This window comes from Zingiber officinale, chromosome 2A, assembly GCF_018446385.1.
Source record: "Zingiber officinale cultivar Zhangliang chromosome 2A, Zo_v1.1, whole genome shotgun sequence".
In the NCBI taxonomy this organism is placed as follows: Eukaryota; Viridiplantae; Streptophyta; class Magnoliopsida; order Zingiberales; family Zingiberaceae; genus Zingiber; species Zingiber officinale.
The window spans coordinates 131,741,704-131,754,756 of NC_055988.1; the positions used below are offsets into that span (position 1 = coordinate 131,741,704).

A 13,053-nucleotide genomic window follows, 5' to 3' on the forward strand; every position below is an offset into this window, starting at 1 on the left:
TGGTTTAACCCTTGTGTCTAAGTGTGCAGGAGCTTAGGTGCTCAGGAAGTCGAGCGAAAGATACGGCTAGCGAGAAGGACGGTACGGGGGAGAGCCGACGGGCTTGGTGCGTTCGAGGGATGAGGTGCCGCGGAAGAGTACACTGGTGGACGAGAAGAACGTACGCGACATTCGAGGGACGAGAAGCCGAGGAGGAAAGCTGCTCGAGGAGTAGGCCGGAAATTGGGTTCGGGTGAGCCCTATTCCGGATGGCCGAGATCACCCAAGCGAGCGAAACTGGAGTGGATGACCCGGACCGAGGCGAGCAGAACCGGAGTAGAGGGTCCGGACCAAAAAAGTCAACTGTGTTGACTTTTATGGGTCTGGGCACCCAGAACGCAACTCTTATCAAATTCGACGTGTCCGTTGATCGACGCATCGGGGATAGAATTCTATCCCACTCCAGGCGTCCGGGACCCTTCCAGGTGCTTGAAATAGTGCTATAAATATAGCTTTGTTTTCAATAGTTCATACAACAACTTGTAATGCATTTCTTTCTGTTCTACTTTCATTTGTGAGCTGTTAACATTGTAAGAGGCTACTCCGCCTGAAGGAGATCGTCATAAAAGTGCGCTTCATTTTCCTTGGATTAACAATCTTCTGATTGCAAACCAAGTGAGACTCCTTGTATTTTTGTCTCAGTAATTAGCCACTTAGTTTTTTATTACAAGTTTTCTTAATCAAGCTATAAGTCGAGAAAGGGTTGAGTTTATTTTTTCAGGGCAATTCACCTCTCCCTTCTTGCTGGCCACCAAGGGACCAACACCTTCTAGTTCCTACTTTCCATAACTAACTGACGACACAGGAACATCCTCGCTAGGGAACGTCTACAACCCGTCACCCAGGCCAGAGAGAACATCCCCGTGAAAATATCTCCCTTAGGCTCTCTCCCCTCTAATTATCTTTATCATTTTTATTAACATCCCTCTAACTAGTAGTCCAACAGAGAACATCATTTGCTAGGTCGCGAGAGCAATACCCCTTTGGAGACATCTCCCTTGCATTCTAACCCCTCCAACCATCTGCTGAGTCACTCTCCAACTCTCATTGAGTTTGAAGTTCAATCCACCAAGGAGGTACATGTTGGTTGATACTCGGAATATCGTACCGGTTCTCCTGTACAAAAATTTTGTACAAGTCCTAAATCATTCCTAACAACCTATTGTGTTCTTTAGAAATTAAATTAGGAATTGCAAACAGAACTTAACATTATTGATTCTAAATTTAACTTATCTGTTCTTAGAGGTTTAGACTTGAATCGCAAATGATACTTAACATTATTGATCCAAATCCACCCATGTTACAAATTCAATTAAATATTAATTTCAGAGATCGGCTTCCAGGTTAAACATTGTGAGGCACTAGGCCTTCTTGGGTATGGGAGCATCCACCACTTCCTAGACAAAGCCTTTCAACGAAATTTAATATTTAATTTCCTTATAGTAACCCTAGGTTTAACCAGAAAGAACAATCGAATCACAAGTTCGAAAAAAAAAAATACAAACTCGAATCACAAATTCGAAACCTAGAATCATATGCCTCTTATGTTTGGTATTTCAAAATCTATACAAAGAAAACTAGTATGATGCGGAATAGAACTACTAGTTATACCTTTCTTTGTAAGCAACAACCTCTTAATCTTCTATCGTATTCCTCTTCTTATCTCGGACGTCGTGTGGGTGACGATCTACCGAGACGAGAACCACCCAAGCTTCCTTCTTCTCCAAGCAAATTTCGGCCACCACAAGAACTCCAAGAGAAGATGAGGTTCGGCCACCACCAAGCTCCAAGGGATGCTAAGAAACAAGACCTCCTATCTCTCCTTCTTCCTTTAGCAAGATCCGACCACCAACCAAGCTCCTTGAGATGAAGATGTCGCTGGCCAAGGAAGAAGAATAGGAGAGGGAGAGGAAGAGAAGGGTCGACCACCAACCCAGGAAGAGAGGAATAATAGAAGAGATATTGTTATGAGGTGATGCACCTCTACCCTCTCTTTTATATTCCTTGATCTTGGAAAATAAGGAAAGTTTTATCAAAACTTCCTTATTCTCTTTGCCAATGAAAGGAAAGTTTAATAAAATTTTCCTTTCAAACTATATATGGCCGGCCACCTTAATCCCTCCAAATAAGGAAAGTTTTAAACACAAAATTAAAACTTCCTAATTTGTTTCCAGAAATTTGTAAATAAAAAATTCTCTTTTGAAAATTCCCTTCATGGTTGGTCATAAAAGGAAACTTTTATAAATTAAAATCTCTCTATTAAAACATGTGGATGATTTACAAAAAGAAAAGTTTTCTCTAAAATTAAAATCTTCCTTTCAATCTACAAATAAGAAAAGATATCAAATCTTTTCTTAATCTTTTGTAGAAACTATAAAAGGAAAGATTTAATTTTAAAACTCTCTTTTAAATCATGAGGATAGTTACAAAAAAAGGAAAGTTTTATCAAAATTAAAATATTTCTTTTAACTACAAATAAGGAAAGATATCAAACCTTTCACTTAATCTTTTATAAAAAACTATAAAAGGAAAGATTTAAATTTTAAACTCTCTTTTAAAATCATGGCTTCCACATAATAAAGATTTTAAAAAATAAAAATCTTTTAATTTATTGTGGCCGACCACACCAAGCTTGGGTTCAAGCTAGGGCCGGCCACCTAATGAAACCAACTCACCTTGGTTTGGCCGACCCTAGCTTGGGCTCCAAGTTAGGCTTGGCCGGCCACCATAAGGTGGGTAAGAAGGTGGGTATGAGTGAGTATAATAGTTTATAAATAAGAGGCTACGATAGGGACCGAGAGGAGGAATTGGTTTTGGTCTCCCGATGAAATTAAGCTTCCTGTGTTCACCCCGAACACCCAACTTAATTTCATCAATAATTCATATCACTAAAGAATTATTATTGAACTACCGCATCAATCCTAAATTACATTTTGGACTCTTTCTTATCATGAGTGTGTTAGTCTCCTTGTGTTTAAGATATAGAATGTCCACTAATTAAATGAGTTACTGACAACTCACTTAATTAATATCTAGCTCCAAGAGTAATACCACTCAACCTTATCGTCATATCGGACTAAGTCCACCTGCAAGGTTTACATGACAATCCTTATGAGCTCCTCTTGGGGACATCATCAACCTAGATTACTAGGACATAGTTTCCTTCTATAATCAACAACACACACTATAAATAATATCATTTCCCAACTTATCGGGCCAATTGATTTATCGAACTAAATCACACCTTTTGATAAGTCAAAGAAATAAATACTAGATATATGTGCTTGTTATTATATCAGGATTAAGAGCACACACTTCCATGATAACAAAGGTCTTGTTCTTTTATGCAGTCAGTATAAAAAGAACTTACCTTAAATGGTCCAGCTCAATACACTTTGAGTGTACTAGTGTAATTTATTAGTCAAGATAAACTAATACCAATTACATTACGACTATTCAATGGTTTATTCCTATCCATCTTAGTCGTGAGCAACTATTTATAATTTATAAAGAACTGATGACATTATCTTCTATGTGTGACACCACACACCATGTTATCTACAATATAAATTAATTGAACAGCTACACTTAGCATATAAATGTAGAGATTTGACCAATGTGATTCTTTATTTCAAAAATAAATGTTTACAAAAAACTGGACTTTTAGTATACACTCTAACAGGACATCAGCAGGCAAGCCACAAGAATCGTTCCCCCTCTGAAGACATCTCCTAAGTCACTCTCTCCAACTCTCCTTGAGTTTGAAGTCTAGTCCACCAAGGGACGTCAGTAGCTAGGCTGTGAGAGCAGTCCATGGAGGGGACCTCTCCCCTGCTATCTAACTCCTTCAGCTGCTTTGTCTTCTCATCTCCAGTAGCTCTTTGGAGGCAACATCTTCATAGCCAACCATGTAGTAAATCCTGAGATAGTTGACCATGTTGGGCATTATCTCTATTTAGTAGGCTTAATTGTAAGTTGAACATATGAATACAAACTGATCCCATATAAAGTGATCTAACTTAAATTTATTAGGGTTTGGGTTATTGGATATAGATTGAATGTGCAAAACCATTTAGCCTGATCCATTATCATCTTTGGGCTGATAATAGATTTGTTACCTATATAAGCGGAGGCCCCTAAGAGTTTAGGGCATCTTTTGAGACTCATCTTTTTAATCCCCATTAATGAAGAGAATTCAACGTCGTCACCCTAAGTCCCTTGGAAGACCTCTCTTCCTTTGCTTCTACTTTTTCTTTTTCCTCAGGGATTCTGGATTCATCAGATGATGCTACATAAGAATAATGACTCTTTAATTAGGTTTCTTGTAACTTTTGTTTATACTTTAATGTTATGCCATGTTTTCATGAAATAAGATCCATGCTCATGTTTTTGTATTTACTATTACGAGTTCTTATTTTGTTTCATAGAATTTATGCAGTCTAAAAATTTACGAGAACCTTTTAGACCAGCCATAGAGGTTGTGGTGGTCAGCTAAATCGAACGTCAACAACAATCTATTGAATCAGAGACCAACGGCAAAGAGAAACATTCGTTAAGTCCCTTATTGTACCACTCAACTGACTTCCACTTATCTCCCACCTGTTGGGACCATATTGTGTCAGAAGTTGTCCCATATCTGATAGGACAGTCGTCATCCTACACCTGTAGGTAGGATGTTTATGTGCCTTTAGCATGGTGAGGGTACAAAATGTTGGAAGATGCTATAGAGACGTGGCTAGAACAGGTAGCTACACGCATGGAGGAGGGTTTCATTTCTATAAAAGGCTAAAGGGGCTCATTGAGAAGCGGGTTGGTCAGTTGGTCAAGATCACTCCCACCAAAAGGAGAGAGCGCTATGAGTAAAGAAGAAACAATGATAGTGGATTGACCTAGTCAACCACTACTCTTTCACTTCTCTTTCTTCCTCCCTTTCTTCTACTACTTCAACTCAAGCGCTTCCTCTATCGAAACAAACTCTGCTCCATAGTTTGCTAAAACCCTTCCTCTAACGGAAGGCACTCCAACCCACAGCTAGCTAAAGCCCTTTCTTCGTGGAAGACCTCTCTTTTCTAGCTCAAGTCCTACTCTCGAGGGAGACATCTTTTTATTCAAGACTTTGCTAACTTAAATATCTGAGGAGCAAAGCCAACAACGCTAGCCCCTACTCATTGGTATTAACCTTGCAAGTCGGGTCAAGAGCTTGGAGGCATGGTAGGTTGAAGGCGGAGCTACAAGAAGATGGCAGGATCCAAAAGACTAGAGGCTTTTGCGGAGGTGAATATGAAGCGGTGGACTAGAGGCTCATCAGATCTGTTTAGCTACTATTGATTGGAGGATCTATTAGTGCAAACTCTTACCACGGTTAATCAATACGTTAACTATTCGATTATGATAAATGAGATCGGGTTAAAAGAGATTTAAGAATATGTTTTCTTTATATAAAATCTAAAAACGAATTACGTATTTTAACTTATTGACCCATGTTATATTACAGGGTGGATCTGAAACGATATTCCTCCAACCCAAACATACTACAGTAAAAGAAGGAGGTCCGAAGCTACGGTAAGGAAGATTCTGACCGTACCGTATAACACAATTTGTTCCACCACCGGTACATTCTGTTATCGGATTCGGATCGCGTTAGGCCGCGGATCTGGCGCGTGTTTCATGTACCAGTCACATTCCCCGGATGAAGCAGTAGGGGAAACGCGCACTCCGCCGTGTTGCTCACCAATCACCGCCGTTAATTTCTATCCTTTTAAATGTTCTTTCTTCTTTTTTTCTCCTCGCCAGTCGTCGCATCCCGATTTCGGAAGAGAGAGGCGGAAACGTGGAGGGGCAGGCAGGGGCCTAAGATCGCCGATCTCCGCATTCGCCGATCGTATCCCGGCCGCAGAGTCAAGAGATCGGAGGGCTCAAGGCCGGGGTTTCCTCAGCGGGTCGGCGGAGATGAACATCTTCAGGTTAGCGGGCGACATGACGCATCTCATGAGCGTCCTCGTCCTCCTCCTCAAGATCCACACCATCAAATCATGCGCCGGCAAGTCCTACCCTTGTTCTTTATGTTTTATTCTCTTGGAATCTAGTTCGGGGTTGGACCTAGGATTCGCCCCTGAAAGGGGAGATCTTGGGTAAATCCATTTTGTGAATCTTCTTGCGTAGAGTGTGTGGATCGCGAGTGTGTTTTCTGTATGTCTGATTTAGATTGGTCGTGTGGTGTATATATCCTTAGCTTCCAATGGGGCAGGTGGTGGAGCGGCGGTTGTCTTCTAATTGTATTTTGTAAATTCTCATGGACAAATATGACCTCTGGTAGAAGATTTCGAAGACCAGAACATGTTTTTTATTTTAAATTGTTGGGGGCACATGCAATCATTATAATTCTTTTCATTCTGTTGTAACTATGGGGGCGGGGGTTTTATGCCTGTCTTCTCCCATACAAATTTTGAATCTCACTGCAGTGGTGCAAACCAAATATTAAGTTTTAAGTACATTAATTCACTGAGAAATATTTAGAGGTAACGCTAAATGTAACCCACAACATTTGCTTCATTAGCCTTGCTTTTCCATTGTATACTGCCCGTGTGAGATAGAGATGGTGAGTGACTACTTCTGCACATTTAGGCATATGAAAACTAGTATTTTGGTGTGTAAAATTCTCCTGGATCTACGAAAAGTATCTTAAATATATGTAATTCATAAGATTGAAAAGGGGATTGTGATCTAGCTAATTGCTTCCCATTCGAGTCCAAATATAGAGTAAAGAGAGTAAAAAAAACAGGGTTATATATTAACCAAAATATTCTAGATGCCGAAACTGTATCGTTCCGATTTGAGACTGAAACCTCGGCACGAGTCGAGATTTTAAAACTTGGTTTTATTTATACCATGTTTTCTTAATTTTCTATGATCATTTAGCAACCTTTCCAATAACTAGTTGACTGATTTCATTGTATACAACCTTTGATTTTTTTTCCCACCTATAAAGCATGTTTTAGACAGATAATATATTGCTGTTTAGGAGATGTCACAACCAATGGAATATATATATTTTCTGTTATTGCTGTTTATTCCATTGATTACAATACCTATTTTTTGGTTTGGTTCGACTTCTCCTATTATATTTAGTTCATTGTATCTCATTATCTTGTGATGCATTTATATCAATATAACTTATGAAGTTACAATAGCTATCTATTTGAACCCATGACAGCTAATACAGCTAATGAATGGCATCTATGTTGGCTCAGCAGAGGATAAACAAACCTTTTTTTTTTTTTACTTGTGCCAAAAAAAAAACTTTTTAAAAACTGATTTATTTCCTCGCCCATATATTTTCGCTCCCTCTACCTAACCTAATTTAAAAATGGGAGCCTTGGCGCAATCGTAAAGTTGTTGCCATGCAACCTTGAGATCACAGTTTCGAGTCACGGGAATAGCCTCTTGCAAAAATGTAAGGTAAGGATGTGTACAATAGACTCAATGGTCTGACCCTTCCTCGGGACCTGCATTGGTGGGAGCTTTGTGTACTGAGCTGTCCTTTTTTTTTTACCTAGCCTAATTTAAAGTTTTAAACCATATCTTTCTGACCATCTATATTCGGTAGAACAAGATGCAAAATCTTAGCATTTCCTGCATTTGATATATATTTAAACATCAAATTTTACCTTCTTGTATGGAATTTCTCTTACATATTCACCTTTTATGACTGGGTCGTTAGTATCTATTGCAACTAATATTTTGTTATTTTTGTCCTCTATCTATTAATTAAGTTTTTAGCATCTACCTAGTAGATAAGCTTCTCTGGATATATATTTTGCCTTTGTTTGATTTGGAGTAAACAAATTGTGATTCTTGATACAATATGTCAAATTGTTTTTTTTTCTGTGCATAGAGTTTAACAAAGTTAATCATTCTTGATACAGGCATATCTTTGAAGACGCAAGAGCTTTATGCTCTTGTTTTTGCCACTCGTTACTTGGATATATTTACTGATTTTATCTCGGTCTATAATACAATTATGAAGCTTATATTCTTGGGGAGCTCATTTTCAATTGTCTGGTACATCCGAAGACACAAGATTGTTCGCAGATCTTATGACAAGGACCAAGATACTTTTCGGCACTTTTTCCTTGTGTTACCATGTCTACTGTTGGCCCTAATTATAAATGAAAAGTTCACATTTAAGGAGGTAATAAACTGATTTGCTAACTTTTATGAAAATTGTGCAATGCAACTGCAACTATGATGTTCTTTGGACGACGACGACAACAACAACTAAGCCTTATCCCACTAGGTGGGGTCGGCATGTTCTTTGGACAAACAGATTTTATTTTAGAATTATTCTTGTTATTTTTTATCTAATTTCTCTTACTCTTTTGTCCTGCAATTTTCTCTTAATAATAGGTTTTGTGGACCTTCTCGCTGTATCTGGAAGCAGTTGCAATACTTCCTCAATTGATATTGTTGCAAAGGACAAGAAATATTGACAACTTAACTGGTCAATATGTTTTTCTGCTGGGGTAAGGTGCCTTCCTGGAATTCTGAAATGTTGATTAGGGTATTTGCATCCTCCTGGAATGGACTTATTTGTTCTTTGAAGATAAACCTTTAACTTTCTGTTATTTATGCTGTTTTGTCATGCCTAAATGGTTATGAATTGCCTATATTATTAAACAGATATACATTTGGTTGGTGGAAATAAAAACTTGTTTCTGGTTTTTTTAGAAAGCATTTTATTTTCTTATATATATATTTTTTTATAATTTTTTTTTCCCTTTTTGGAGGAAATGAATCCTGAGTATTGCATAAGTTTTTGGAAACGGGTCCCCTTCTATGGATGGTTGTAACTCTACTTTCTGTAGCATTGCCCTATAGGGTTTATGGTTCCAAGTGTATGTTTACTCAGAAAGGGAAGGATCCAAAATGGAGGTGAGGGGTTGGGGGAAAGAAAGAATTTTTTTTATTTGAGTTGATGACAGAGAGAGAAGGGGACCAAAGAAGGATTCACATCTCTCTCTCTCTCTCTCTGGTCTTTTCTACTTAAATTTATCCACCCAAGTTGGATGAATTGGATTGGAAGTGTTAAAAGATTAATCATGCCCCTTTACTCGATGAACACTATTGATTGGGGTAGATAGAAACATGTCTTAATAGGGTAATTGGGGTTGATGCTATTGCATATTTTCTCCAAAGTCCTAGTGGAAAACACATGGACCATAGTTTGTGGCTCTGGATGCTCTACTCTCTAATTGGGACTCAGGAGCACTTGCTATTTAATGTCCTCTGAAAGTTATTTTGGGACTAATCAAATTGATTGAATTATATTTTTATTTTAAGTTCTGATCTTTATGGGAAACAACTTGTTATTTGAAAATTTTGTCTAAGTACGCAAAGGGATAGTCTATTTATTTAACACATCAGTCTGTGTGTGTATATATTCTTTTGTGATTTCAACAAAGAATATTGACTTGAAAATTAATTTGACATCGTACACTTTTGACGCAGAGCATATAGAGCATTGTACATCCTGAACTGGATTTACCGATACTTCACTGAGCCTCATTATGTTCATTGGATAAGTAAGACTCGCCTTTCTTTTCCGTTTTCCTTTTTCATGAAGTTTGGCTTATTCTCATGTCACCTCGAATTGGATTTTTTTTTTTTCTGCAGCATGGATCTCAGGATTAGTTCAGACACTGCTGTATGCTGATTTTTTCTACTACTACTTCAGCAGGTGAATGATCTTTTCGATTTCTTTGAATAATTACCACACTCTTTCACTTTCCATCTTTACTAAGCACGGAGAGTTTGATATAATTTGCAGTTTGAAGAACAATGTTAAGCTCAAGCTACCGGCATAACTTCATCACTTGGAGACCAACTGTAGTAGGATGTAGTTGTGAGGCTTCACTACTGTAAAGTATGTTCTCTCGTTAAAGTTGGGCTTTCTGAAGTGCCTAATCTTGTTAGCACTCATATTCATTTTTTTTTTAAATTAGGTAAACATCTCTGAGATCATGGACCGTCATTTTATCCAACACTAGCAACTTTGAACTGTTTGGTCCTATTTTTTATTCCTCCTTATGAATGCATGTATACTTGCTTGGCTAAGATGACAAATTTGGCAAAGTCATATTGTGTTTGAGTAGCAAAACGCAATTGCATTTTATATATTATCTTGCAGTTTACTCTATTTGAATCTGTTTTAAAATAGCTGTTATGGTCAAAACCATACTACTCTTTGAAAAGTTGGCTGGAGGGTAATTTTGAGTGTGGTGATCAGTTGAAGTGAGTCGTGTTTGGCTGTAGTATGGTCAATAATCCAATCAACAAATGTAAAAATATTTAATTTTAGATCGAGTATTATTCATCCTCCTCCCTCTAACTATCTGGCACATCAATTGATCAATAATAACAATATCGCTTGTATAAGTCAGCCTCCTCCCCCTACCTATCTAGCACATCAATTGATCAAGCCTAACAATATCACATGTATAGTTCATTCAATCGTTGAGTCAATCCAGTCATCAAAGGTCTCCAATTGACCACTTACAATTAATCATCGAGATGTCAATATTTTACCAGCTATCATCATAATCTAAACCATCTATTGTACTCTAAACCAAGTCTCTATGGTTGAGAATGAAAAGTCATGTCAATTTTATAATTATGTCAAATATCAATTCTATTCGACGAGAAGAAAAAGTATTAAGTCAAAGGTTGCTTAAAATTATTAGTTGCAAAGTGAAGGTTCTTATTTAATCTCCATTATCAAATGATTATAAACAATTTTAGCATTAATGAGATTAGTAAATAAATACCAAATTGTACAACATTGGCATATAAGAAAAGTTGCCACGTTATCAACAAGTCAAATAAAATATTCTAAAATACAAGACAAATTTAGGGGAAAACCCCTCAAAATTCAAAATTTAAAATTAATAATATAAATCCTAAAAATAAAAACACATTATTTTTAGAATAAAATAATTTTAAAATGTTATTATTGTTTTTATCCACTCCAAAGTGAGTTTTTTTTACAATATATATATATATATATATATATAAAGACAATTTTAATCTTATCAAATCCATTCACTTTGGCTTCAAATTACTTCTAAATTTCATTCACATTTTATTCTATGTCAAATCCGTTTAGATTCAAACCATTTGTTTTGCACATCCAAAATTATCAAAATGACCTTCAATTTAGGGCTCTCTCAAAATTTGCTTAAATTGCTTTAGTTTTGGACAAAAAAACTTCCTTGCACTTATAATCTCAATCTCAACTAGTAGAAATAAAAAACTGTAAACTAAATCATCATTGATAATATCAAAATTATCAAAAAAAATTATAAAACAAAAATATTATCACTACAAAAAATAAAGGATTTCGGGACAAAATTGGGGACGAATTTTGAAAAAAAATTCGTTGCAAAAATTTTTGCGACAAAATTTGGGACGAAAATTTTTTCGTCCCAAAATGGTTGATGCCAACTTTTGGAACGAATTATGGATTGTTGCAAATTTGGGGACGAAAAAAATTTTCGTCCCCAAATTCGTTGCAAATTTCTATATTTTTTTGCAACGAAAACTGTTTTTGTTGCAAACCTAGGAACAAATTTAGGGACGAATTTACATAAATTTTCCGCCAAAATTGTCTTGATTTTTGCAACAAATTTGGGGACGAATTCGGTGACAAATTATATTTTGTTGCCAAGTTTGTCCCTAATATTGCAACGAATTTGGGGACAAATTCGGTGACAAAATTATTTTTGTTGTCATCTTTGTTCCTAATTTTGCAACGAATAATAAATTTGTTGCAAAACTGGCAACGAATTTCGCAACAAAAACTTGCCAAGTTCATTGCACACCAGATAAATTTTCGTCCCAGAATTCGTCCCAAATTTGGGACGAAATTTGTGGATTCGTCCCAGATTCTGGGACGAAATTTGGGACGAATTTTGTGGATTCGTCCCAAAATTCGTCCCAAAATCTGGAACGAATTCTGGGACGAAAATAATTTTGTCCCAAATTACGATAGAATTGGGACAAATAATTTTCGTTGCCAAATTCGTCCCTATTTCAAATAATTTTTTCCAGCTTCAATCTCTTTCTGCAACAAAGTTTACAATATCCATCTTATTCAAGCTACTAGAAAATATGATACAAAGTTCAACAACCCAATGTTTTATAAATCCATCATCCAACCAACAACACTAAGAATACATATAGTCATCTTCATGTGCCACAAAATCTTTGATCCCCATCAAATCTCTTTTGCCTACATAACAACAAACAAATAAACTAGATCATGTCTAACAAGAAAGATTGTAAATATTATACGATATGGCCATGTAAAAAGAATAATTGGAAACAAAACATAAATATGAAATTCCTTAAACATTCTAATAAAAGCCCTAATTATAATAAAAGTCATATTTACCAACGATATGAATCATCCATGTCATAACAACGGTAAATAAAATTATAAGAATTATTTTGAAGCTAAGTACATATATCGTAACTACGATACAACCTAATATAATTGACACATCATATAGAGAAAAAGAGAGAGATATTGTGAAGTATGATATTAGGGTTTAAATTTTCTCACTTAGTTAACTTTATTTTTCATTTTAATTTGCTGAATTTATAGTTTTGTCTTTGGTTGATATTTAATGTAAACTAAAGGATGTTTAAAATAATTGTTCATTTCATTGTGTTAACTAGTTGACAATTTCATATGAATAACTTTAGCACATTTTTAACAACTCTTTACAAAATATTAAGGTAGGAGGATGCATCGTTATCTAGTAAAGAATTTTAGAATAGTGTAATGTAATTCTAGATGAAATATAAAACTTTTATGTATCTATATAGTTTTGAAACTATACATAGATCAAATTCAGAACTTTTATGCATCATTATCATTGAAGACAAAACAAGAAAGAGTAACTTATCAAAAAGAATGAACACAATTAAACAACTATTTAAAGCTAATTTTAACAT

The 13,053-nt window shown here is 36.1% G+C and overlaps 1 protein-coding gene across 1 annotated transcript; it reads left to right on the plus strand.

Annotated features, from left to right (window-relative positions):
- The first annotated feature begins 5,576 nt into the window (after nucleotides 1-5,576).
- LOC122042349 (ER lumen protein-retaining receptor) lies at nucleotides 5,577-10,234 on the plus strand. The gene is made up of 8 exons (XM_042602406.1): nucleotides 5,577-5,601; nucleotides 5,833-6,079; nucleotides 7,965-8,230; nucleotides 8,446-8,561; nucleotides 9,547-9,620; nucleotides 9,712-9,775; nucleotides 9,866-9,961; nucleotides 10,041-10,234. Exons 2-7 carry the CDS (start codon nucleotides 5,989-5,991, stop codon nucleotides 9,900-9,902), a joined length of 648 nt encoding a protein of 215 aa, XP_042458340.1. The 5' UTR covers nucleotides 5,577-5,601; nucleotides 5,833-5,988; the 3' UTR covers nucleotides 9,903-9,961; nucleotides 10,041-10,234.
- The last annotated feature ends 2,819 nt before the right edge of the window (nucleotides 10,235-13,053 follow it).

Excerpts from the sequence above, each read along its gene's own strand:
- LOC122042349 (XM_042602406.1), top strand. The coding sequence starts at position 5,989 with ATGAACATCTTCAGGTTAGCGGGCGACATGACGCATCTCATGAGCGTC. Across the intron at positions 6,080-7,964 it reads CACCATCAAATCATGCGCCG|GCATATCTTTGAAGACGCAA; the intron begins GCAAGTCCTACC and ends TTCTTGATACAG. Across the intron at positions 8,562-9,546 it reads CAATATGTTTTTCTGCTGGG|AGCATATAGAGCATTGTACA; the intron begins GTAAGGTGCCTT and ends CTTTTGACGCAG.